General features: G+C 50.2%; 1 protein-coding gene across 1 annotated transcript in view; it reads left to right on the top strand.

Annotated features, from left to right (window-relative positions):
- Nucleotides 1–22,227, top strand: part of LOC111151377 (nucleoredoxin) — a 154,795-nt gene that overhangs the window by 116,295 nt on the left and 16,273 nt on the right. Inside the window, exons 2-5 of the mRNA XM_022509361.1 lie at nucleotides 12,409–12,526; nucleotides 14,127–14,260; nucleotides 14,719–14,819; nucleotides 16,423–16,529. Of these exons, the coding sequence (XP_022365069.1) occupies nucleotides 12,409–12,526; nucleotides 14,127–14,260; nucleotides 14,719–14,819; nucleotides 16,423–16,529 (460 nt within the window). The remainder of the gene's footprint in view (nucleotides 1–12,408; nucleotides 12,527–14,126; nucleotides 14,261–14,718; nucleotides 14,820–16,422; nucleotides 16,530–22,227) is intronic.

Here is a 22,227-nt window from a genome sequence, read left to right as displayed (position 1 = left end):
GCTTGAGGGGAGCCCTTTTGTCGTGTCTGGACCTTGCGCTAACACCATCACAGTGGTGGTCGTCAGGGGCGGGGGCGTATTCTGTTTTCAGATGAGAAAAGGCTTCTTAGCATGGATTTTTTTCCTTTTTTTCAACAAAATGAAACAAACCTTGCTAACTTGTTTTTTTGCAAAGTCTCTTGGTTGGATTAGTTGAGGTGAATTGATGGTGTCTGCCACCTTCCAACTAAGGGCGAGGAATGGAGAGAGAGAGTCCTGCCCCGACAAGCAACTTCCTCCAGCAGAATTGCCACATCTACAAGCCATGGAATGGCACTCTTCCTCCCACACGGTCCTTATTTCGAGAGTTCTTGTTTTCCTTTTGTGTTTACTTGCAACCTTCTGGGTCCTATAAAAATCTGGTGTGCAGACACTCAGGATTTATTTCTCTGGTATGAACTCACCATTCTGGGTTGAACTGGTGTGGTGACACGTCTCTCAAAGGAGGTGGCAGATCGGGGATCCCAGTGTTCGAGTAAAAATACACTGCTCAAAACGAACGTGGGCCAACTTGAACTCTTTCCTGATTATATCAGCAGAGGAACCTCAGTGACACAAGCCGCAGAAACCCCAGCTCTGCTCCCTCATCCCTCAGGACCCTGGAGCCATTGCCTCTGGGACCAGGACATGGTCTCTCAGACTCCAGACCGACTCTGGCTCCTCGTCCTGTCTCATGGGCAAACTCCCAGCCTCTTTAATCCTTCTCCCTCTATAGCATTTGGCCCTGGTCTGTTATTACTAGCCACCCTCTTACTATTCCAAACCACTCTGCCCAGCTAGAGGTTTTTTTTGCACCAGATGGGGCTTTAGGAAATCCCCCTGTCAGCTTGTGAGAGCTACAGCATGGGGAAACAGAACAGCCTTTCCCTCCATCTGTGGTGTCGGCCAGAAAGAACTTGGCAGCCATATGTTCCTTTGTACTCCCAACAAACTGCTCATCTCCTGGCTTGTTGAGTCATTAGGGCAGGAAGTTGTATAGCAGAATCAACGAACCTCTTTAATTAGTGTTACAAATGATACCAGGTTCCTAGGTTCCAAGCATTGAGGAACGAGATTCTCCAAGGCCACAGGGAACTAGAGCGACAACGAACTATGGGCAGAGGAAGGAAAGAAATATTTTGCATTTCAGCGATTTTGAAAGGGCGAAAAGAAAATACTGACATTTTTGTGTTTATGTTGGCATCATTTCGAATCTTAATAATTTGTTGTTGTTGTTGTTGTTGATTGAGGCCAATCCTAAGGTGTGGCTTTCTGAAAGGAAGTTTGGTGACAGAGTTGGTTGGTGAGTGAGTTCTGAGAAGGAGGGAGGAGGAGGCCGCCAGGCTTCAGCTCCCTGCGGGCTTCTTCCACTGCTGGCTGCATGTGGGATGCAGCCTCCTTCCAATGCTCTTTGTCACCAGGCTCACAAGATGGGGGCCCACTGCTGCTAGACCCGGGTCTCCAAGCCGTGGGGGACACTCCTATTTTATTTTTTAATTTCTCATGCCCACCCTTATGGCCACCATCAGCCCCCCTTGCGCCTCAGGTGCTTGTGAGCGTTTCTTAGTCAATTTCTGTCACTCCACAGAAAGAAGGGTCCAGACTGGGGGCCGGCCTGCTGTGTCATCTTCCTTTCCACGAAGAAGGGGAGCTGTTGCCCCGCCCCCAGCATCATTGCTCGGGAAGTAGAGACTCCTCTGCTCTCCCTTCCTTTGTCAGGCTTGATCTGCTTACCTGCTGGCAGAAGTTCTCTTGTAGAATATTCTCATCCTGGGTCCCAGCGGACCAGGGCTGCTGAGCTGTCCCAATCACCCAAGTCCATGACTCCCTGTTAAGTGCTCTTGGCAGTGTGACCGCATGCAGAGCCTTTGCCCTCAGTGGGCTCTCCGACGTACAACCTGGAAGGGCACACGTTAGACGTGTCCTCATGTGAGTGCTTGCTGGGGCCCAGGGGCCGTTCTGAGCACATACATGCGTGATTCTCCCAGGAGATGGGTACTACCGGACTGTTTCGCCATTGAAGAGCCAGAGGCTTGGAGAGACCAATCTGGCCGAGGCAGCAGAGCAAAGGTTCCAGTGGGTGCTTTCCGCGCCCAGAGCACGAGCGCTTGCTGGCCACACTGCTTCCCACCTCGATGCAGTAAAGCCGGGGGGCTGCCAGAATGCAGCGATCCCCTGGGAGAAAGGATTAAGGGGTAGTGGTTGGTTTGTGCCCAAGACCGAGTGTGGCCCTTCATCCTGGGAACCGGCCGTGCATTTGACAGTGCGCTGGAGTCACAGGATAAGGCAGAGTCTGGCTTGCTGTGGACGGGTGCGGCGTGTGCTGGAGGGCTGGCCGCTGCCGAGGAGAGACAGCTCTATAAGAGGAAGCGCCATACCATTCCGGCACCTCTCCAACCAGGGGCAGAGCGATTTCTGTTGTAGAAGAATTCATGCAGAGCAAGGTGAGACTCACGAGAACTTAAGTCCGCATAGCACCCGTGAGCGACCGGCATTCCCTCACTCCGTCAGGCTGTCTCCTGGCCCGGTTCCCCTACCTGTGGGTGCCCCAGATGCTTCAAGGCCAGAGAAGTCGTTTCCTCCACCCGCTCCACCAGAATAGGAGCCAGCAGCTGACCTGGGCACTAATAAACAGGAGTTTGGGGGGGGGTGGTCACCACATTTTTCTTCCTCTGCATCCTCTGAGATGCAAGCCTACCTCCTGCACCTACCTACCTTCCTTCCTCCTGGCAGTTGCCATGATCTGCCCTGGGCCTGGACAAAAGTAGTCATGGTTCTGTCTCCCCCCCCCTTTTTAAGATTATTTATTTATTTATTTGTCAGAGAGAGAGAGAGAGAGAGCGCACGAGCAGGACCAGGGGGAGTGGCAGGCAGAGGGGGAAGCAGGCTCCCTGCTGGGCAAGGAGCCCCATGTGGGGCTTGATCCCAGGATCCCGGGATCATGTCCTGAGTCAAAGGCAGACGCTTAACCAGCTGAGGCACCCAGATGTCCTGTGGTTCCATCTTCTTCTTCTTTTTTTTTTTTAATTGTGGTAAAACAGATAAAAGGTAACATCTGTCATCGTACTCCTTTTCTACTGGTAAACTGTTAAGATTCCTGAAGGCCGACCCAGTATTTCACCCCCGTTGTTTCTGTCTTGCAGAACTTTGATTCATGCTGAGAGGCAACAAGAGCCAATATTGGATCCCATAGCCCAGCTAGGTCAGCGATCCGTTGGTTAGAAAACTTACCGTTCTGATATTTAGAGTAATGAAGGATCAATTTTTTAATGTCACTCCAACCCAGTCTTGTCTTTTGTGTTTAGTACAGCCTGGAGTGGCAGAGATGATCCCAGGAGGGTGTGTGGCGCGTGTAAGGCCTGATACCTGTGTCTGCGGGAAGCAGGTGGACATGTTCTTTCCTGAACCTCACACTCTGTGACCCGTGGGGCATGGACCCTCTTTCTGAAGGAGCTATGGTGAAGGGAGCATTGATCACGGCTCCAGCTTCATGAGCACAAATCCTCGAGGAGGACTTTGGTTTCTCGTCCTTAGCCTGGCCCGTCCGCCTGCCTCTTTCCCTTGGTCTCACCTGCTGGTTGGTTCTCTGTGTTGGCTTCAGGCAAAGGAGAGGTAGGAAGATGAGGAGGGTGCAGGAGTCCAAGGCCCCATCAGAGAAAGAGAGAAGAGCTCTAATTCCACCAGCACTTGTTTTGAACAATTTTTCTTCAATTTAAAAAGCCTTCTGGGCCCCCAACTGTCCCAGGGCACTGGGAAGAGTCTTAGATGTCAGGGGGCCCTTAGCTAGTGGTTAGCTAGGCGTCTCGTCTGGCTGGCCCCTCCACAGTGTGCCCTCCCTTCCAGTCCTTCATCCCACTCGGTCACCCATCATCCATTGAACACATAACATGTGTCCGGGCGTGAACTTGGCCAGCCAACAGCTGTACCAGGCTAAAATTTCAGTCACAGGACAGATCATGCTGGAATCATGCCTCAGGAGCAAGGTTTCATCTTACCTCTGGGACAGGGTTCTGCTGGAGCATTGAGAGTGATCCTGAGATGACAGCAGGGACAACAGCAACAATAATAGTGATCACAGCAGCTAACTAACCCTCTAGTACCCCGTCCGTGCCGGCTCTAGTACCCCGTCCGTGCCGGCTCTGTCTAAGCACTTCATGGAACATAATCTAAATCTTCACAACATCTAGCCAAAGGTAGAGGTATTGTTATCCCCATTTTTTTTTTAAGATTTTATTTATTTATTTGTCAGAGAGAGAGAGTGCACACACGCAGGCAGAGTGGCAGGGAGAGGCAGAGAGAGAAGCAGGCTCCCCACTGAGCAAGGAGCCCGATGTGGGACTCGATCCCAGGACCCTGGGGTCATGACCCGAGCTGAAGGCAGAGGCTTAACCCACTGAGCCACCCAGGTGCCCCTGTTATCCCCATTTTGCAGATGAGAAAACCAAGAGAGAAGTGAGATAGCTTGTCTGAGGTCACCAACCAGCGGGTGGCCAGAGCAGAATTAGATCTGGGCCACCCTGGGCTCCAGAGCCTATGCTAAGTAACCTGCAGCCTTATGGGCCGCCTCCAGATTGTGTGTGGAGGGCTTCTTTTCTCTCCGACCGTATAGATAATGAACTTTAGTAGTGTTCATTTAGGAAGGGTGGGGACGCTTTTAAGGCTTTGTGTCAGCACTTGGTGGAAGGGCAGGGGCAAGCCTTGCCTAAGAAGGCTCTCCGACCTTGCCAGGGAGCTCGCTGATGAATCTTACATCTGTGTTAGCTTTGGGCTTGATCCCATAGATTTGCAGCAGCTGTTGAGAAGTAAAAACTTGGACCCCCAGTCAAGTGCAAGGCCCAGACCTCGGAACGAGAGGCAGATTCCGAGTCACCCTCCAGAGTTGGGGCTTCTCGGAAATCTCCAGGTTGCATTTCCCTGTGGCATCTGTGGGTCCTGACAAATCCCTCCCCGTGTTTCAGAAGTGCTCGGCTTTCGAGCGAGCCATTTTGCAGTTTGCCGGTTCCCAGCCCTGTCCCTTTTGATATTTGCTTCATTGTTTCGTGGGTCACTGGAGAAGCGTTCCTGGCCGGCATTCCTAGGATGATAGCTCCAACCACAGCCTCGGCTTTGCTAACCAGAACCAGCCGCCAGCCGAGGAACGGGAACTTTCAAGTAACTCAATAGCCCATTTTGTCATCCTTGTTGATTTCTGCCAAGCTGAGCTAATGCTGTCTCCTCTGCCTTTTTTTTCCCATCTCGTCTTTGTTGCCTTGCTTCTGAATCTGGCGAACTAGTTCTAAGCCCTTAGATCTCTGAGCTCAGAGGGTTTTCTGCGACCTCTTCTGCCCACGTCACCTGGCCTCTGGGCAGCTCCAAAAGGAGGTGGCACAGCCAGTCCGACTGTCGTCAAAGTGAACTTGGGGTGGACGTTTGGCCAGATGGTCACCCGAGACAGGGCAGGCACTGGATGTGAACATCACTCCCTTGTCTCCAGCTGCAGCCGTGCCAGCCAGGGAGGCCCTGTCCACGTGCTGAGGTTGCCGGGAGCCTTTTCTCTCCAGTGTCTGGTTCAAAGGCTGCAGGGGTGGGGGTGGGGCACAGCCAGCCTGGGGTCCTCCCTCCTCCCCAGCACCTCCGCCCCAGGCACACTGCGCTTGACCCCGAGGTCACCTGCCACAAGGTGAGGAGGCCTAGCCGAGAGTCCCGTCTGAACCACACATGTCACACGTGTCACACGTGTCGGAGTTCTGAGGAGCGAGAAGAGCAGAGCCCATGGAGTCTACTCAAAACAATTTCCAGATGCCCCTTGAAAATCTGGAAGTCCAAAACGGAAGTGGCAGGCAGAGGAGGGGGGTGGGGGGAAGCCAACAGACCTCATAAACCTGGCCTCAAAATAGGTATGTGTTTGGCAAAAGATTCTCATGGCAAAAATACCACCTCGACAGAAGGAAATCCCGTTTTCCAGGGAGTTCTATATCCACTAACTATAGTTAGTCCACTAACTATGTGGTTGATTGATTAACTTTATAACAGAGCTGACAGGAAATTTTTTTTTTTTTTTTAAAGAGGAAGCTTACAAGACAAGGGGGCAATAAGCATAAATTGGATGCAGATACTAGTGACGTGTCCCATGTGTACCGTGCTTTGTTTTCACAGCGTCTCCTCCCCCGTCACCTCACCTAAGTTTCAAATTCGTCCCGACGCGTGGGCATTACTGCTCCAGGCAAGCAGGCGTGACCCACCCAAGCTCCAGGACCGGTTCTCCTACTGACGCCCACTGAGAGGTCAAGGCCGGGAGGTGAACCGGGCCTGCTGGCACCCATGTTCATTCTGCATTGCCGGATTTCCTCCCAAGAAGGAGGAGCTCTAAGAGAGTGAGAAGGCCCTGACTCTGGTTCCCGTCTCTGATGAAATGCTCTAATATCACACCAGGGAGGGAGAAGAACTCCTTCCTTGGGGATCCTTAAAACTAAGTGCAGTCAGGGGCACCTGGGTGGCTCAGTCGGGTAAGCGACTGCCTTTGGCTCAGGTCATGATCCTGGAGTCTCAGGATCGAGTCCTGCATCGGGCTCCCAGCTCAGCAGAGCGTCTGCTTCTCCCTCTGAGACATCAGGGGGCCCTGTCTCATGCTCTCGCTCTCTCTCTCTCTCTTAGTAAATATATGAATCTTTAAAACAAAGAAACAAACGGTGCAGTCGGTGCTTAGTCCTGGGTGGTTCTGATCTTTAGCATCGTGAAGGCAGAGGATGAATTGGAGGCCGCGGGCAGTAGTCGGTTCCGACAGAGTTCAGGAGTGCAGCAGCAGCGTGGGACCAGGATATAACCTCCCACTCTTCACTGTTACATCATCTCAGAGTTTAGGCAGATGCCAATTTTTATTAGAGGGAGTTTTACAGATGGGGCAATATCGTAGCTCTCTCGGTTGAATCAAGGTCAAGCCATGCCCTATGAGGAACTCCCAAGATGGGGGAGGTCATCATCTGGGGTCCATAGGTCACTTGGGATCAGACAGGTTGACCAGCAGCCCTCAGGGAGTTCACAAAATCTGTGAAATGACACACAGACTTTTTTTGTGAATGTGCATTTTTCTCCGGGGAAAGGATCTGTAGCTTTTATCCTCTCAAGTGTCCACGACACCAAAATGGTTATGAAGCCTGCTTTAAGAGGCCTCTTTGAAAACCGTTAGTGGACTTGAGATGTCACACACACTTGAAAAGACACAGGGATGAGTCTTGGGATCATTTCTTCAAGCTCTGGCATTTCTCCTTTCCAGTCAGCATAAGAGAATCATCAAAGAGGACCTCTGTGACTTTTCTAACATAAGGTCCACTTTCTGACTCAGGTATCGAAATGGACATCCTTAGAAAGATCATTCCCGTGCCTTCTGCACCGACTCAGAGCAGGGCGGCTGTGATGCTGCAGCCCCAGAAGGACGGGCCTGTGCAGTCTGCACATCACCTATGAGTGCCGGAAGTTCCTCAGTAAATCGCTGTTCTATAAAATTATACCATGATGTATTAGTCTACAGAAGGATGGACTTTGCCGTGTCAGAGATGAGTCTAAAAGCATCATTACTTTCCACCGAACCAGTGGGCCTTTATTTGGAAACAAAAGATCCAACAACTGTGGATAAAACATAAGCCAAGACCTCCTGTCTCCCCTGAGCCCCAGTGAGAAAGAAAGGGGGGACGTACCTAGTAAGGAGGGAGGGAACGGAAGGGTTAGGGGGATTCTGGAGAGGTTTCTTACCTTTCCAAGAAGGATACTGAGAGAAAAGAATGATTTCTGATGATTAAGGGTGGGACGGAGGAAGGATGTTCTAGTCCTTCTGCCTACAGGAGAGACCCAGAACAAATTGTTCTTTTTATCTGTGCGGGGTGGTGAGACAGCATCTTTGTTCTTAGGGTCTTAAAAAGTATTGTACTGGGACGCCTGGGTGGCTCAGTTGGTTGGACGACTGCTTTCGGCTCAGGTCATGATCCCGGAGTCCTGGGATCGAGTCCCGCATCGGGCTCCCAGCTCCACGGGGAGTCTGCTTCTCCCTCCGACCTTCTCCTCGCTCATGCTCTCTCTCACTGCCTCTCTCTCAATAAATAAATAAAATATTAAAAAAAAAAAAGTATTGTACTAATGCCCGTAGGGTATCCCCCGGCAGGCCAGCCAGCCCGCAGGTCCCCCTTTTATTATGTCAACTGGGGAATGGCCCTGACTCACACTGGGTTGGCTCAGCTTCTAGGCGCTAGGTTGCCTGGGTACCAGAAGCTACCTGTCCTTTAAAAATACCTAGCTAGGAGCCAATACATGCTTACATTTCAAGTGAAATGTGGGTGCCTCTATTCCAATCACAGCAAATCTTCCATTTTTATATTTCAGGCTCACAGGCTGCAACTTACTTTAGGAAACAGTTGGGCTGCCCCTAAAGAAGGTCTATAGCCAGATGCTCTTTGTTTGTGGGAGCCCCAAGGCCTAGGAAAGATGGTAGCTGGGATCCCTTAATAATATGTGTGACCAGGGAAGATTTCTTCTAGGAACCCAAGGATGGTTTAACCTTGCAGTTAAAGGCTACTAATGAAATACATTGCAACAGATCAAAAGAATAACCCTGTGGTCTCCTGGGTGGCTCAGTCGGTTAAGCGTCTGCCTTTGACTCAGGTCATGATCCCAGGGTCCTTGGATCCGGTCGCATGTCGGGCTTCCTGCCCAGCGGGGAGCCTGCTTCTCCCTCTCCCTCTGCCTGCCATTCCCCCTGCTTGTGTTCTCACTCTCTGTCAAATAAATAAATGTTGAAAAAAAAAAAAGAATAACCATAAAGTAACCATCCATTCCTGATCAAAAAGTTTGGTCAAAAAGTTATGGGAGGCTATTTTTTTTTTTATTGCGGTGAAATAGACATGACATGAAATTTACCATCGTAACCATGTTTAAGTATACAGTAGTTCAATAGTGTTATATATATTCACATCAATGTGTAGCCAGTACCACCATCCATCCCTGTAACTCTTTTGATCTTGTAAAACTGAAATTCTAGGGGTGCTGGGGTGACTCAGGAGGGTTAAGTGCTCAACTCTTGGTTTTGGTTCAGGTCATGACCTTAGGGTCGTGAGATCGAGCTTATACTCCCTCATGCACACGTTTTCTCTCTCTCTCTCTCTCTCTCTTAAAGAAGTGAATCAGTTTTTAAAAGAGAAACACTGAAACTGTACACCCATTAATGCCACATTTCTTCCGTCTCCACCGTCCACCAGCCCCTGGCAAACACCATTATAATTTCTGTCTTTATGACTTGGACTACTCTAAGTACCTCATGGAAATGGAATCACACAGCGTTTGTCTTTTCGTGACTGGCTTCTTTCACTCAGCGTGGTGTCCGGAAGGTTCATTCATGTTATAGCATGTGTCAGAATTCCCTTCCTTTTACAGTTGAATAATAATCGTGTAAAGAATATCTCACACCAAGGGCTGAAATTACATGAGAGTAAAAGATCTATCCATTACGATCAGGTAGAAAAGTTAGAGATGCTTGCTACTTACTGTTCTGTTCTGGAAATTCCAGCCAATCTAGTTCTATAAGAAAAGGAAATAAATGGTATAAAGGTTGAAAAAAGAAGCTAAAGTTACCTTTTATTTACAAATAGCATGGCTTTCTATGCAGGCTCCAACGTGCTTTGAAGTAAGAGTATACTATACATTCAAAAGTTAGCTGTTTTTCCAGCTCTGTCTTTTATTTGCGATCTCGATCCCACCTTCTGGCCTACTCGCCAGCTTTGTTCCTGGATTTTTCCTTCTCATCAATTTTTTCCTGATCTGGATTATTCCCAACAGCATATGTTAAAGTATCTCCCATCTATAAAATATCCACCCCCTGACCTCATCTTTAAAATATCCTCTCTCTGACCTCATCCTGTTTTTTTCTAGCTACAGTCCTGTGCTCTGCTCCCTTTACAGCAAAACTCTAAGGGAAAGTCTCTGTAGTCACCACCTTAGCCTCTTATCTGCCATTTTCTTTTTCCCTGTACAACCTTTCCTCTAATTATTGTCCTCTGCTAGGTGTCTTGTGTTGGCAAGCAGACTCGAGTCTGTCTGGTCCCCCTCCCACTCCAGGTGTGTGTCCTGGACAGAGCAGCACCCACCCAGTCCCTCCCTCTTCCATTCCCTCAGTCTTTCATCCTTGCATCACTGACTTCTTGACCGGTCAAGGTCGTGAATGACGTTGGTTGCCATATCCGCTGGTCAGTTCTCTGTCCTATGTCCATCATACTCAATGTCTCAGCGGCATTTGACACAGGAGTCTAATCTCTCCGCCCCAAAACATTTCTACCACCTGCCTTTTGGGACACCAGAGTCTTCCTGTCTTCCTCCTCTGTCACTTGTCATTCCTTCTCAGTCTTTTGTGGGTGGCCCCTGTATCTGCCCGGGAGTGCCTTTCCATCTGTAGCCGTGTCCTATCCTTGGAGAACCTCATGCAGGCCCGTGACCCCTGAGAGCATGCAGGCAGTGATGATTTCCGATTTATATCCCGCTCTGTCTCCTATCAGGGGTTTGTGCTCAAATGCCATTTCTTCAAAGATGCCTTCCCTGATCCCTCTCTAAAGTAGGTACCACTACCCCCCTCAGCATGCCTTTGCTCTTACCCTGCTCTTTTTTCTTTTATTCAAGTATCTGAAATTATTGTTCTAGTCTTGTTTGTTTTGTTGCGTATCTCTCGCACTAGAATAGAAGCTCTGTGAAGGCAGTGACTTCATCTGCCTTGTTCTTTCTTGCATCTTTTGTGCGGAGTTAAGGAAGGAAGTTAGTAAGTGCCAGTTAGTATCTGTTGAGTGCATTTTAGCACTCAGCAGTCACAAAAAAATACGGGGAAGAAACACTGTGCTTACAATAGTGAGACATGAAATGCCTAAAGATCAATGAGTAAAAGATAAGCAACAAAAACAAGGCTTCATTTCTTCCTGTCAAATTAAAAAAAAAAACAAAAACCAACAACAAAAAACTAACACTGGTGAGAATACTGAGGAATGGACTCTCTCATTGACCGCTGGTGGAAATGTGAAGCTGTCCCAGCTTTCATTAGTGGTGAGTCATGGCTGATTTTTATCTTAACTTTTATGGTTTGCTACATTTCTCATTTTTTCCAATCATTACTTTTCTTTCCCAGTAATTACTTTTTAAACCAGAGAAGTCACTTCATCTTCCTCCCTGCCCCCTTTCAAGCTTATTAACCTGGCTGGATCCTCGCACTCGCGGACTTTCGGAGCTAAGCCCGGCAACGGGATGGTCTTGTTCTGTCATTGAACTTCTTCTTCTAAAAATGTAGTTGTTGCAGCTTCTATCAGGTTTCTCTGGAACGATGCAGCTCTGGGCAGTGCAAACGACGTGCAGAGTGGCTCTTGCTCGAAGGGCTGGTTCGGGAGCCCACTGCGAAGGCGGGGCCCAGCCAGTTGGAGGTGGGGTCCCACAGCCTTTCCTGCCAAGACTCAGGTCTCCACAGACAGGGGAAGCCCTCACACTTCTCGGTACATACCCCGCCCGACTCCCTCCCTGCTCGGGATTGAATTGAAAACAGTAATCTGCTCTGTGCAGCCGGACTGCTGGTGCCTGCTTCCCTTGGACACATCCGTGCCCCATTCTGCCAATGCCCAGGCGGCCGGCCCCCCTGCCTGGGCCCCCGGCCCCCGGAAGGGAGGCTGCAGCTAAATCACCAGTGGGCCATTCTTGCGTTTCCCCTGGTTTCTTTCTTCTCTGGAGCCACCTTGGTAGTTGGACATTTTGTGTAATTATGTCGCTCTCTGGGCTTGGCAGTCAAGTTCCAGAGCGCCCAGTGGCCCACCTGAATGGTGTTCACCCCAATGGCTGGGAGCACAGGAAGGGAGCCGGCCCCCACTCAGCTCCGTGTCCTGGGCTGTTGGCACAGCCATCCTCAAGAGCCTGCCAGTAGACTGTGGGTTGTTTTAAGTGGCACCGAGAACTGAGGGCTGGGGCTGGCTCAGGATGCTGCTTCCCCTGTGTTTGTGGGTGAGTGGCACACACGGCCACTGCCAGTGTTCCAGGTGCGGGACCCCGGTGGAGTGGGGAGAGGGCCAGACTCTGGCTACTTGGTCTTCAGTTGAATACCCTTGTCCCCTCTCCTTTGGGGCTCAGGGGGCACAGCAGAGCCGGGGAAGCAGGGGAGCGCCTGCCTGCTCAGAGGGTTGAGAGGCACCGACAAAAAGCCTCCCTTCCTGCCTGAGTGGGACTCAGATGCCCCTGCCCTGCCCCAGAGGAGCCCATGAGCCCATGGGCCTGCAGCTTCGCTTGTTGGTTGATCTGTACTCCAGTGTGTTCCGGTTCGTTCACCGCTCGGGCCCGAAGCGCAGAAAGGACGCTGTAATTCATGTGGCTTGGACTTAACCACCTGTTTCACTGTTCTTCTTACAGCTTAAACTTTGGAACAAATACCGCATTTCCAACATTCCCTCACTAATATTCCTAGACGCCACCACCGGGAAGGTCGTGTGCAGGAATGGGCTGCTGGTGATCCGTGATGACCCAGAAGGTAGGACCTTGACGTGGCCATCCTGGACTCCCCGCTCCGTCCCCCTACCCTGACCGTCCCCAGTGGCAGAGAACATGCAGATGAAATGTCTATGAGCGGGTTTACTCAGCAAGAGCATATGGCCATGAGGAAGTTACAGTATTCTCCAGGTCACGGTTAAGATTTTTAAAGAGATCAGAATGTCCCTGCTGGGGGCTTTAATTCATGGGCCAAAGGAGATGGAATCAGAAAAGGGAAGTTCGGTTTTGAGGGCTGAGTGAGAAGCCATGAGAGCCGGGAGACAGAGTTCGGTGCTGTGTCCATAGTAACTGTCACCTTAACAATTAGAGGCGGACTCGAAGGTTGTGAGCTTTTTGTCTTTTTAAACTCTCACCATCGCAAAGTCACAGTCTCTGTGTCGCTCTCGTGGGCCCAGAGGTGACTGACCTCATTTCTTGGTACTGCCCAAGTCCCACAGCCTTGGCCTTGCTGACTGGCCGGGTGAGCGGCCGAGTGCTTACTTATCACTGTCCTGCTCACCGGCTGTCCGAGCTCTGGTTCTCTCCTTGCCGCACTGGAGCCCTCAAGTGTCGTGAGGTCTTCCCTTCCTCACTTCCTGATCAGGGGATTCAACCCTGGTCATGGATTCTCCTGGTAAAAATTTCACCTGCTTCAAAGAACAGCCCTCAGTTAAAACCCAGGCCTGGTAGAACCCAGTCTTCACTTTCTCAGATCACACACACACACAGACACACAGACACACGCGCGCGCGCACACACGCGCGCGCGCACTCTCTCTCTACTCTGAGCTGGTTAAAAATGCAGAGTTCCCAGCCCCACCTCCAGAGATGTTGGGGTCCCTTTGTTTCGGGGTGGGCTTGGCCACTTGCATTTTTAACCGGTTTGTGCTTCTCCCATCCCCCCCACCCGAGGCAATTTCTGAGGCAGTGGTCCGCGGACCACCCCGTGAGAAAACACTGTTCTGTTGCTCTTCTGCCTGGGGCTTACGTGTCATCAGAATGTAGAACATCTGGGTTGAGTGAGTTTTACTCTTTCCTTTGACTGGATTTAATTCTCACTGGGTTCCCCGGGCCCCAGCCCAGACCAACCGTATCAGAATCTCTGGGGGTGGGCCCCAGGAGCATCGTATTTTAAAACTCCCCGCCTGATTCTAAAACGCCGTCAGAGTTGGGAGCCACTGAGGTTCCAGGGCTGGTCTTGAGGACACTCCACGAGGCAGTGATTCCCCAGCCTGGCCCAGCATCAGACTTACTGGGGAGTCTCTTTGGCTTTGTTTTGGACATACTTCTTCAGCCTTAGCCCCAGATCCCAAGACTCGGAGCAGGACTCAGGCTTCCATAACTTTCCAACCCCCCACCCCACCCAGTAGACGGGCCCTGTGATCACCTGGGTTCAGGAACCACTGTCTCGGAGGTAGGTAGGGCTCTGCCACGAATGGATTCCACCTGTGTCCCTGTGTTTTAGGCCCAGAGTCTATGCTTGTGTTTACAAGTACTGTTTGATGGTAACGCTGTCGGGCCGTGCCTCTCTGAGGTCTCCTAGACCAGAGGCGGTAAAGAAGAATCTTAACAACGTTCTCACCATCTGTTGCCTGTTTTCAGGTTTGGAATTCCCTTGGGGACCTAAACCCTTCAGGGAAGTCATTGCAGGGCCCTTGCTTAGAAATAACGGACAGTCCCTGGAGAGCAGCAGCCTGGAGGGTTCTCACGTGGGAGTCTATTTCTCCGCACACTGGGTGAGTGTTCAGTCCAGACGGAAGGGAGCGGGGATGTTGCCACCAGGGCCCATTGTGGTGGGCTCTTGGAGGTATTACTGCTCGGGCAGGTCTCCCCAGTGTTCTTACTTCCTCCGGCACCTGACGCATTGTTGGCATGCTACGGGCGCTTATTATTATGAATGATGATGGCAGCAAGAAGATGACTTCTTTTGACTGGTCTGAAAGGATAGTCTTCCTGCCCCGTTCTGATGAGGCTTCCAGCAGTCCCTATGGGGGGTTTGTTTGAACTGCTGCCCCCTGGCATGCCCCGTGTGGGGGGGGAGGCGCCTATGTTTGTTTCTGTCCCTTGAATAAGCTGGGTTTTGCTCTCCCAGTCCTACTTGGTTCCTGCTTACCCGGTCTCTCTTGGCAAGTGGCTGGGAAATGGGAAGGCCAGACCCAGCGTCAGGCTGCGGGATCCCCCTTTCCTCTTGCAGTGCCCACCCTGCCGAAGCCTCACCCGGGTCCTGGTGGAATCCTACCGGAAGATCAAGGAGGCAGGCCAGAAATTTGAGATCATCTTTGTTAGTGCGGACAGGTAACGTGCGCTGGGGCAAGTGGCCATGTGGTTCCCTTTTCCAGAGGTGGTTAACATGCGTTTCTCTGGCCTTACCATCTCACCTCCCGAGGGTAGAGTGTGGAGATGGGGGTTGGGGAAGGCTTATGTGGGATGATTGGCAAACGGAGAGATATGTTTCAGATTTCCTCGCACAACTGTCTGAAGGGGAGCTGAGAAAAACCTGTCCTTGCTGTAAATATTTGGGCCTGTTCCCTTCCAGCCTGGGTCATTAGAGATCAGGATTTTCTGATATGTTCAGCGTTTTGGATTACGATGAAAGGGCTTGGAAGGGAAGGATGGGAAGGAAAGAGCCAGAGGCTCATGGAATTTGACACCTGTCTGGGATGGCTGTGCCATAATTTCCCCTCACTCTGGCCACGTGTTCGGCCTTGGGACTGTCCTAAAGACAATAAGGGTGAAGTCTACTCCTGGAGCATGTCAGGTCCTTTTCACTGCGACTTCATCTGCTTCAGGCCCTCTTGTTGGTTTTACTCATCAGTGACCCTCCTTCGTCACAAAACCCCAGCTCCCATTCAGACCGAGCCACCAGGTGCTCCTGCTTCTTAAGTCCCTGTTCACAGAACATTCTCCAGGATGCCAGCACACTGAGGGCCTTCTGTCTCTTTGTTTTTGTTTTTTAAAGATTTTATTTATTTATTTGGCAGAGACAAAGATCACAAGTAGGCAGAGAGGTAGGCAGAGAGAGAGAGAGGGGGAAGCAGGCTCCCCGCTGAGCAGAGAGCCTGATGCGGGGCTCGATCCCACGACCCTGAGATCATGACCCAAGTCGAAGGCAATGGCTCAACCCACTGAGCCACCCAGGCGCCCCCACTTCTGTCTCTTTGAAGTCTGCACTGTGCCGTGCTCCATCCCCACATCCCCATCTCTGCATGGGACTGGGGATTAGATTTGAAGGCATAACCCATGGAGCAGTCGCTTTTTTAAAGCTTAAAAAAAAAAACAAAGAAAACTTTATTGAAGTATCACTTACGTACAATTCAATGATTGTTGACCAGTGTATGTACCCTTGTAATCAGTATAGACATTTCCATCATCACAAGGTGCCTTCTCAGTCCGCCCCTCAAACCCCGGCCCCGGGGAGCCCCTCATCTGCTTCCTATCACTGTGGTTAGGTCTGTCATTCCTAGAGTTTTTTTTAATACATGGAATCCCGGGCTTCCGCCGGGTTAAGAGTGTGCTTACACACTGTCATCCGCACAGACTAGAAGTGCCATGGGAGCGCAGTGTCCGTGGACACCTAGGCTGCTTATAAAAGTGCTACCTATCTCTGCTGATAAATGAGAAGTTGGGCCGGAGTTCAACTGCTAGGACCCAGGGAGCGGGCTGCTTGCAATGGCCTAGTTCACATCTGCCTGTTGTGTGCAGGCTGTCGCTTCTCCGTGTACACCAGAGGGGGTAGAATAGTCCATTGCCCCCCCCACCCCGTAATCTGGTATCCGAGGAGCACAATAGGGACGCCAAACCTGTGGAGCCCCAGCCGTAGCTTGGTAGAAGGCGGGGAGGACCCTGCGGTGGTGCTTTTGGGGATAACAGAGCCTTGCTTCCATGTGTGTCTCTGTAGGTCCGAGGACTCGTTCAAACAGTACTTCAGTGAGATGCCCTGGCTCGCTGTGCCCTACACCGACGAGGCCCGGCGGTCACGCCTTAACCGGCTGTACGGAATCCAAGGTAGGCCTTCCTGACTCCATGGGGCTCCCCGAAGACTTGCTGGACTGGCTCACCACATCTTTGGCTTTTCTTTTAGAGGGAAAAGGACATCTTTATTTCCGTAACTGTTCGTGTTCCTGGCTGTCTTAAAAATTACATGCTGTGAGTTCTACGGTGTGTAAATTATACCCCATTAAAGCCATTTTTTTTTTTTTTTAAGTATTTGTCCAGGTGGAACAGCCCCTTCTCAGCGCCTGACCTCGTGTGCTCTGATGCAGTTGGGCTGTGGAGCCCTCAGTCCCAAATGACGTGGGCAGAACCCTATCCTAAGGGTACCTGTCAGACGGACCTAGGAATGGTCTTTGGTTCCATCAGTGAGACTCTGAGTCTCCGTTTCCTCATCGCTTATTATCATGATCTGAGCCTCAGTTTCCTTATCCACAAAGTGGGCCTGATAAATCCCTGCCGCGAGGAGTTTCTGGGAGCATTCTTAGGGTAAGGGATCGAGAGCATTTCCTCGTTCCTGAGGCACAGTAGTGAGGGCTGAGTGGCTGGGACTTGTAGGTGAGAAAACTCATTTCCTGAGAGCGTTGAAAACTAGGACTTAAAGTACTAATCATGTGTGTTTTCTGGGAATAATGGTTATTAAGTGAGGCAAACGGTGTTTTTATTCTCTATTATGTGACTATCTTCTTCCCAGCCTTCACCCAGCTGGCTTTTCTCTTGATAAAGCACTTAACTGACCTATTAAGAATTAAATGCATTCTTCTATGTCAATTATATCTCAATTTTTAAAAAAGGATTAAACTCATTTCCTTGGTAGCCATAGTACCAAGTCCCGGTCAGCCCTAGGCAAACACGGCTAATATTTGAGTTCTCAGTGCTTCTTGTGTTATAGGGAGTAGGAGGGGGAAGAAAAAAGGCAAAGCAAAATTTAGCCACAAATTCCACAGCTTAGAGGGGACTCATAAGGTTCTTTGAGCTTTTTCTTTACCATTTAGAGAAAGCATATGGCTTTGTTTGGAGCTAAGCTTTAAAAAAAATGAACAGTTAATTTTAAGTCAATGCTTCTCCATTCCAAACGCACGTAAGAGGCCTCTAGGGAGCTTGTGAAAAGGCAGATTCAGATTCCCTGGGTCTGGCTACGAGTGGGGCTGAGATCCTGCCTCTCTAGCAAGCCCCCAAGTGACACTGATGCGGGTGGCCCAGGGACCACACTTTGGGTATTGATAAGCTAGGTCTTGTTGAAGTTAACCCTTCAGGATTGTGGAGGCTCATGCCTCCTTTTTAAAAAATGAAATCAGTTCCCTTCCCAAACAAAAGCTTAGTGACAGATAGGAATTGTTTACTGGTCCAGAAGGAAGGGTACCGGGTTGAGTCACTTAAAGAAGATATCACAGGCTTCTTTCCTTCTTGCACTCTGTTTGCACAGAGACTTAAATCGCGCGGGCCTTGGTGTAGGAGCAGCATCTGTCGAGAGGAGTATCAGAAATGACCTTTGGCTGCTGGTACTGAACAGAGGGTTAAATTGCCCCTTTGTGAGGATAAGTGAAATTTCAGGTCTCTGAATTCTTTCATTCATCCGACAAGTTATTTACTGAGAGCTGGCTAGAGGAGGTCTGTTGAGAGCTGGCTAGAGGAGGTCTATTCTTCCTGGCCTGGGAGACACAGTCTTGAGTAAAAACAGACCCCATCCCTACCCCCAGGGTGCTTACAGTCCTAGACGGGAGGCTCATACCCCATCAGTCAATTGTACAAATAAATCTAAGTGCGATTGTGAGTGCTCGGAAGGAAGGTGTCCCCAGTGCCAGCAGGGCCTGTAACAGGGCATCTGGATTGGCTGGGAAGCTAAGAATGTTATGTTCAAACGGAGATCTGGAAACCGTAGGAGTTTGAAATGTAAAATGGAGAGAAAGGATGTTATCAGCAGAAGACACAGAGGCCCTGCCAGTGTAGGGCTACTGGGAAAGAGCCAGGGCAAGGGTCCTCTGCAATCAGAGTATGACAGGGAAGGTCAGGGCTGGAGGGTTTTGAATGTTTTCCTTGGTCCCCTTGTTCACTTAAAAAACACACCTTAGTCCTAGGATTCAGATCTTCACCCCAGCGGTAACTCTGTGTGTCGCTTAAAGGAAATGTAACTGTCTTACTTTTTTTTCTAAGATTTTATTTATCTACTTGTCAGAGAGAGAGAGAGCGCACGAGCACAAGTAGGAGGAGAAGCAGCAGGTGGAAGAAGCAGCAGGCGGAAGGAGAAGCGGACTCCCTAGTGAGCAAGGCCCCCCTTTGCAGGGCTCGATCCCAGGACCCTGGGACCATGACTGGAGCCAAAGGCAGATGCGTAACCCACTGAGCCACCCAGGCATCCCATCACAATCTTATTATAACTGCATAGTGGGAAAGGGAAAGGGGTGCAGTCAGCCAGTGTGAATGTCCCTCACCCTCAGTCCCTGGGATGTGACTAGACGTTCTTGGAGGGGCTTTAGGTGAGACCTACTGGTAGGCTGGGTAGTTCCAGATCTTTCCTTAGTGATACCTAGATTTTGCTGCCCTTCAGTGCCCATGTTTACATGCAGCTGTGCCCTGCTTCTTCTGAGGACCATAGATTTCTCATCTTGGTCCTTGCAGCAATACAGAGATATTCCTGAGTTTTCTCTATTCTCTATTCCCCGTATACACCAGCAGGCGTCTTTGATGTGTGTCTTCCTCTGACTCCCCAACAAAGGCCCTTCAGTCATGTTCTGGCTTCTCCTGCCTCCTCTCTTCCAGCTTCTGTACATGTCTGTGCGCGTGCGTGTATTCACACACAAATGTGCACAAAACGTGACTCTGCGACACGCTTGGGCCGTGGCGCATACCCTCACAGATGACTGCGAGGCATCTTAGAGGTACATACCAAAAAGAATCTCAACTCTCCTACATCTGCCAGGCCTGGGGCCTCTTTGATCTTTGCCTGGGGCATTGTTTCCCGTTTCTTATATTATTCCACTTTCACTGATACCACCTCTCCTGTCTAGGCCACCAACAACTCAGCCTTGTCTCTACCTTCCGCTGAGTGACCTTGAACTAGTTCCTTATCCTCAGTAAAATTGAGAGGCTTCAGCGTTGGGCCTTAATAAATACTTAACAGATTAACTTGAAGGAAAGGGGGTAAATTTCCTTTACAATAGAAAAGGTAACTTTTGGATGTCAAAAAGCTTAAACAAAGGCAACCAACAATATTAATAACATGTATGGCAAATCATCAATACCTTTTGTAGAAAAAGAGATCTCCTTAGAAAAAAAGAGAGAATTGGGCACCTGGGTGGCTCAGTGGGTTAAGTCTCTGCCTTTGGCTCTGGTCATGAACCCAGGAGCCCTGCATCAGGCTCCCTGCTCACCGGGAAGTCTGCTTCTCGCTCTCCCTCTGCTTCTCCCCCTGCTTGGGCGCGCATGCTCTCTCTCTCTCTCTCTCTCTGTCTCTGTCAAATGAATAAATAAAAGCTTTAAAAAAGAGAGAGAATTTAGTAAAAACTATGTATAGGGTATGAGGCAGGCAGTTCATCCAGGGTGTTGGTACGATAGGATCATATCATTTTCATATGACGTGAGAAACATTCAGCATAATTTACTTCCGTGATTTACAGATGAAAACACTGAATTTTTATCTATCTCATTTGCAAAGATCTCCCAGCACCCCCATCCCCGATCCCCACTAAAAGAGAATCCCTTGTGTAGGGAAGAGAGCGGACTGCTAGTAGAAATGCAAATCAGGACAATCTTTCAGGAGAACAATTGGCAATATACATCAAAGGCCTTTAAAAATCTACAAAACCTTTAATTTAGAAATCCCACTTGTAGGAATTTATGCTCAGGAAATTATCCTATAGTGCCCGGCAGAAGCTGAACTTCTCTTGAGCAAGTGGTGGATTTTTGTTTTTAGTTTTTTTCCTTCATCTTTTGTGTATGTTGAATTTCATTATGGACCACATTTTTTTTTCCCCTTTAATCCCTAGAAAACCCAGAGTTGAATTTGTTAACCACCTTTAGCAACTTTGCAAAACTCACCTTTTTTGTTGCATGCCCTTGACCCTATTAGCTTCATTTACTCTTCCTGTTTTCCCTTCAGGAGGATATTTTCATCTGTTTTTATTGGCTTATATCACATACTTTTTAAGCAACCTCCAATCCTTTTTGGAAGAAAGGCAGAGTAGGTTTAAATGCATGGGAATCTATTTCTTGAACTCCCGCTAACCACCAAGCCTATGCACTGAGCTCCGTGGGAAATAGGAAACCAGAAGACTAGCCCGGTGCTGCCCTTGAGTGGACAGGAGGAGACTTACATTGGGGGAGAATCTCAAGAGCAGAGTATGATGATATCTTGAGGAACTAGAAAGTGTTGGTCCAGTAAGTGCCATTTTGTATGAAGGCTTAGAGGACTGCCACTTGCCCCGGCCACCACAAGGCCACTCCATGCAGAGACACATTCTTTCCCAGCCCGTGCCATCAATGAGCGGAATCTTTCCTCCCCGAGGTAGAGCCCTTTTCTGGATGGGGGAGGTGGGGGGCGGGACGCAGGTGTTCCTGGCGGTCAGTGCGAAGGCTGTGGAATCACTTGAAACTAACAATTACCAAAAGATGGTCTATATCATGCATAGTCACTTAGGGTGGCAGTCTGTGCCCTCTCTCTCTGCTCCGTGAGATGCCTCTGGGGACCCTGGGGAAGTGCGGCAAGGGTTGGTACAGAACAGCAGTCTCAAAAGGAGAGATCACAAGCTGCACTGTTCAAGGGCACCCTGCAAACTGTTGGGCAGGGCACAGAAGAATTAAATGGATCACGTTCTGCCTGCCTTCGGCCAGCGGAGAAGGGAACACTCAGATTCCGCAGCTGCCAACCTATAAATATTACAGACGTAGGAGCCGCGGTTGTTAGGTGTGGCCCGGGCAGCCGGACAGTGGCTGCCCACGACCGAGGAGGAGGAGAATGGGGACTTCTTGGAGACACGTTGATCCGGCACCAACTCTTAAGGCCCTGGCAGTGTGGGGATGAAAAGCACGCATGTGGTCGGGACTGCAAGGGGCTCTCAGTTAAGGACCAGCAGGCTGACCTGGAGGGGCGCTGTGTGCAGGCGAGCAGCGGGCAGCTAGCCGCGGTGAAAGAATGAGATTCAGGCTGATCCCAGCTCCCACCAGCGAGCGTCCTCTGCCTCAGGCTGGCCTGTTGCTGCTCATTGGTTGGCTCCCTGGTATACAACCCCCTCTGCCCTAGACTAGCACAGTGCTAGTCTCTCTTCAGAGCGGACCTGTCCCCTCTCCAAGCCCCCACCCCCTGCTTTCTCGCGCTCAGGTGTATAGTCTCCCTGGCACAGTGTTTGTGCTGACTGCCTCCTTGATCACTGACCTCTTGGGCGAAGCCTTAGGACCCATTCCTGAGGGCATCCTGGCAGGCATTGCCGGCTGACCTTGATCCGTCTGCCTCTGGCCCTGTCAAGCCAGACATGCACTAAGGCACAGTGACATGAGAGTGTGGAAAGCACAGGATCCTTCTCAAGGCAGCACCTAGTGACGGGCCGTGCAGCGGAATAATCTGAATTCAGATGAGACTCTGGCTTGGAGCTGTTGAACCAGGAAGGCTTCCTAGAACAGGTGGCTCTGGAGCAGAGCCTTTCAGAGTGGACGGGATTTAGGTAGAGAATGGTGAGGGCAAAGGTCAGAATAGGATGCCTGTAGTGTACTGTAGGGC

Source organism: Enhydra lutris, unplaced genomic scaffold, assembly GCF_002288905.1.
Source record: "Enhydra lutris kenyoni isolate GAN:26980312 unplaced genomic scaffold, ASM228890v2 scaffoldscaffold26, whole genome shotgun sequence".
Lineage (NCBI taxonomy): Eukaryota > Metazoa > Chordata > Mammalia > Carnivora > Mustelidae > Enhydra > Enhydra lutris.
Note: the sequence above shows the minus strand (reverse complement) of the source record. Positions and strands in the feature narration are given on the sequence as shown.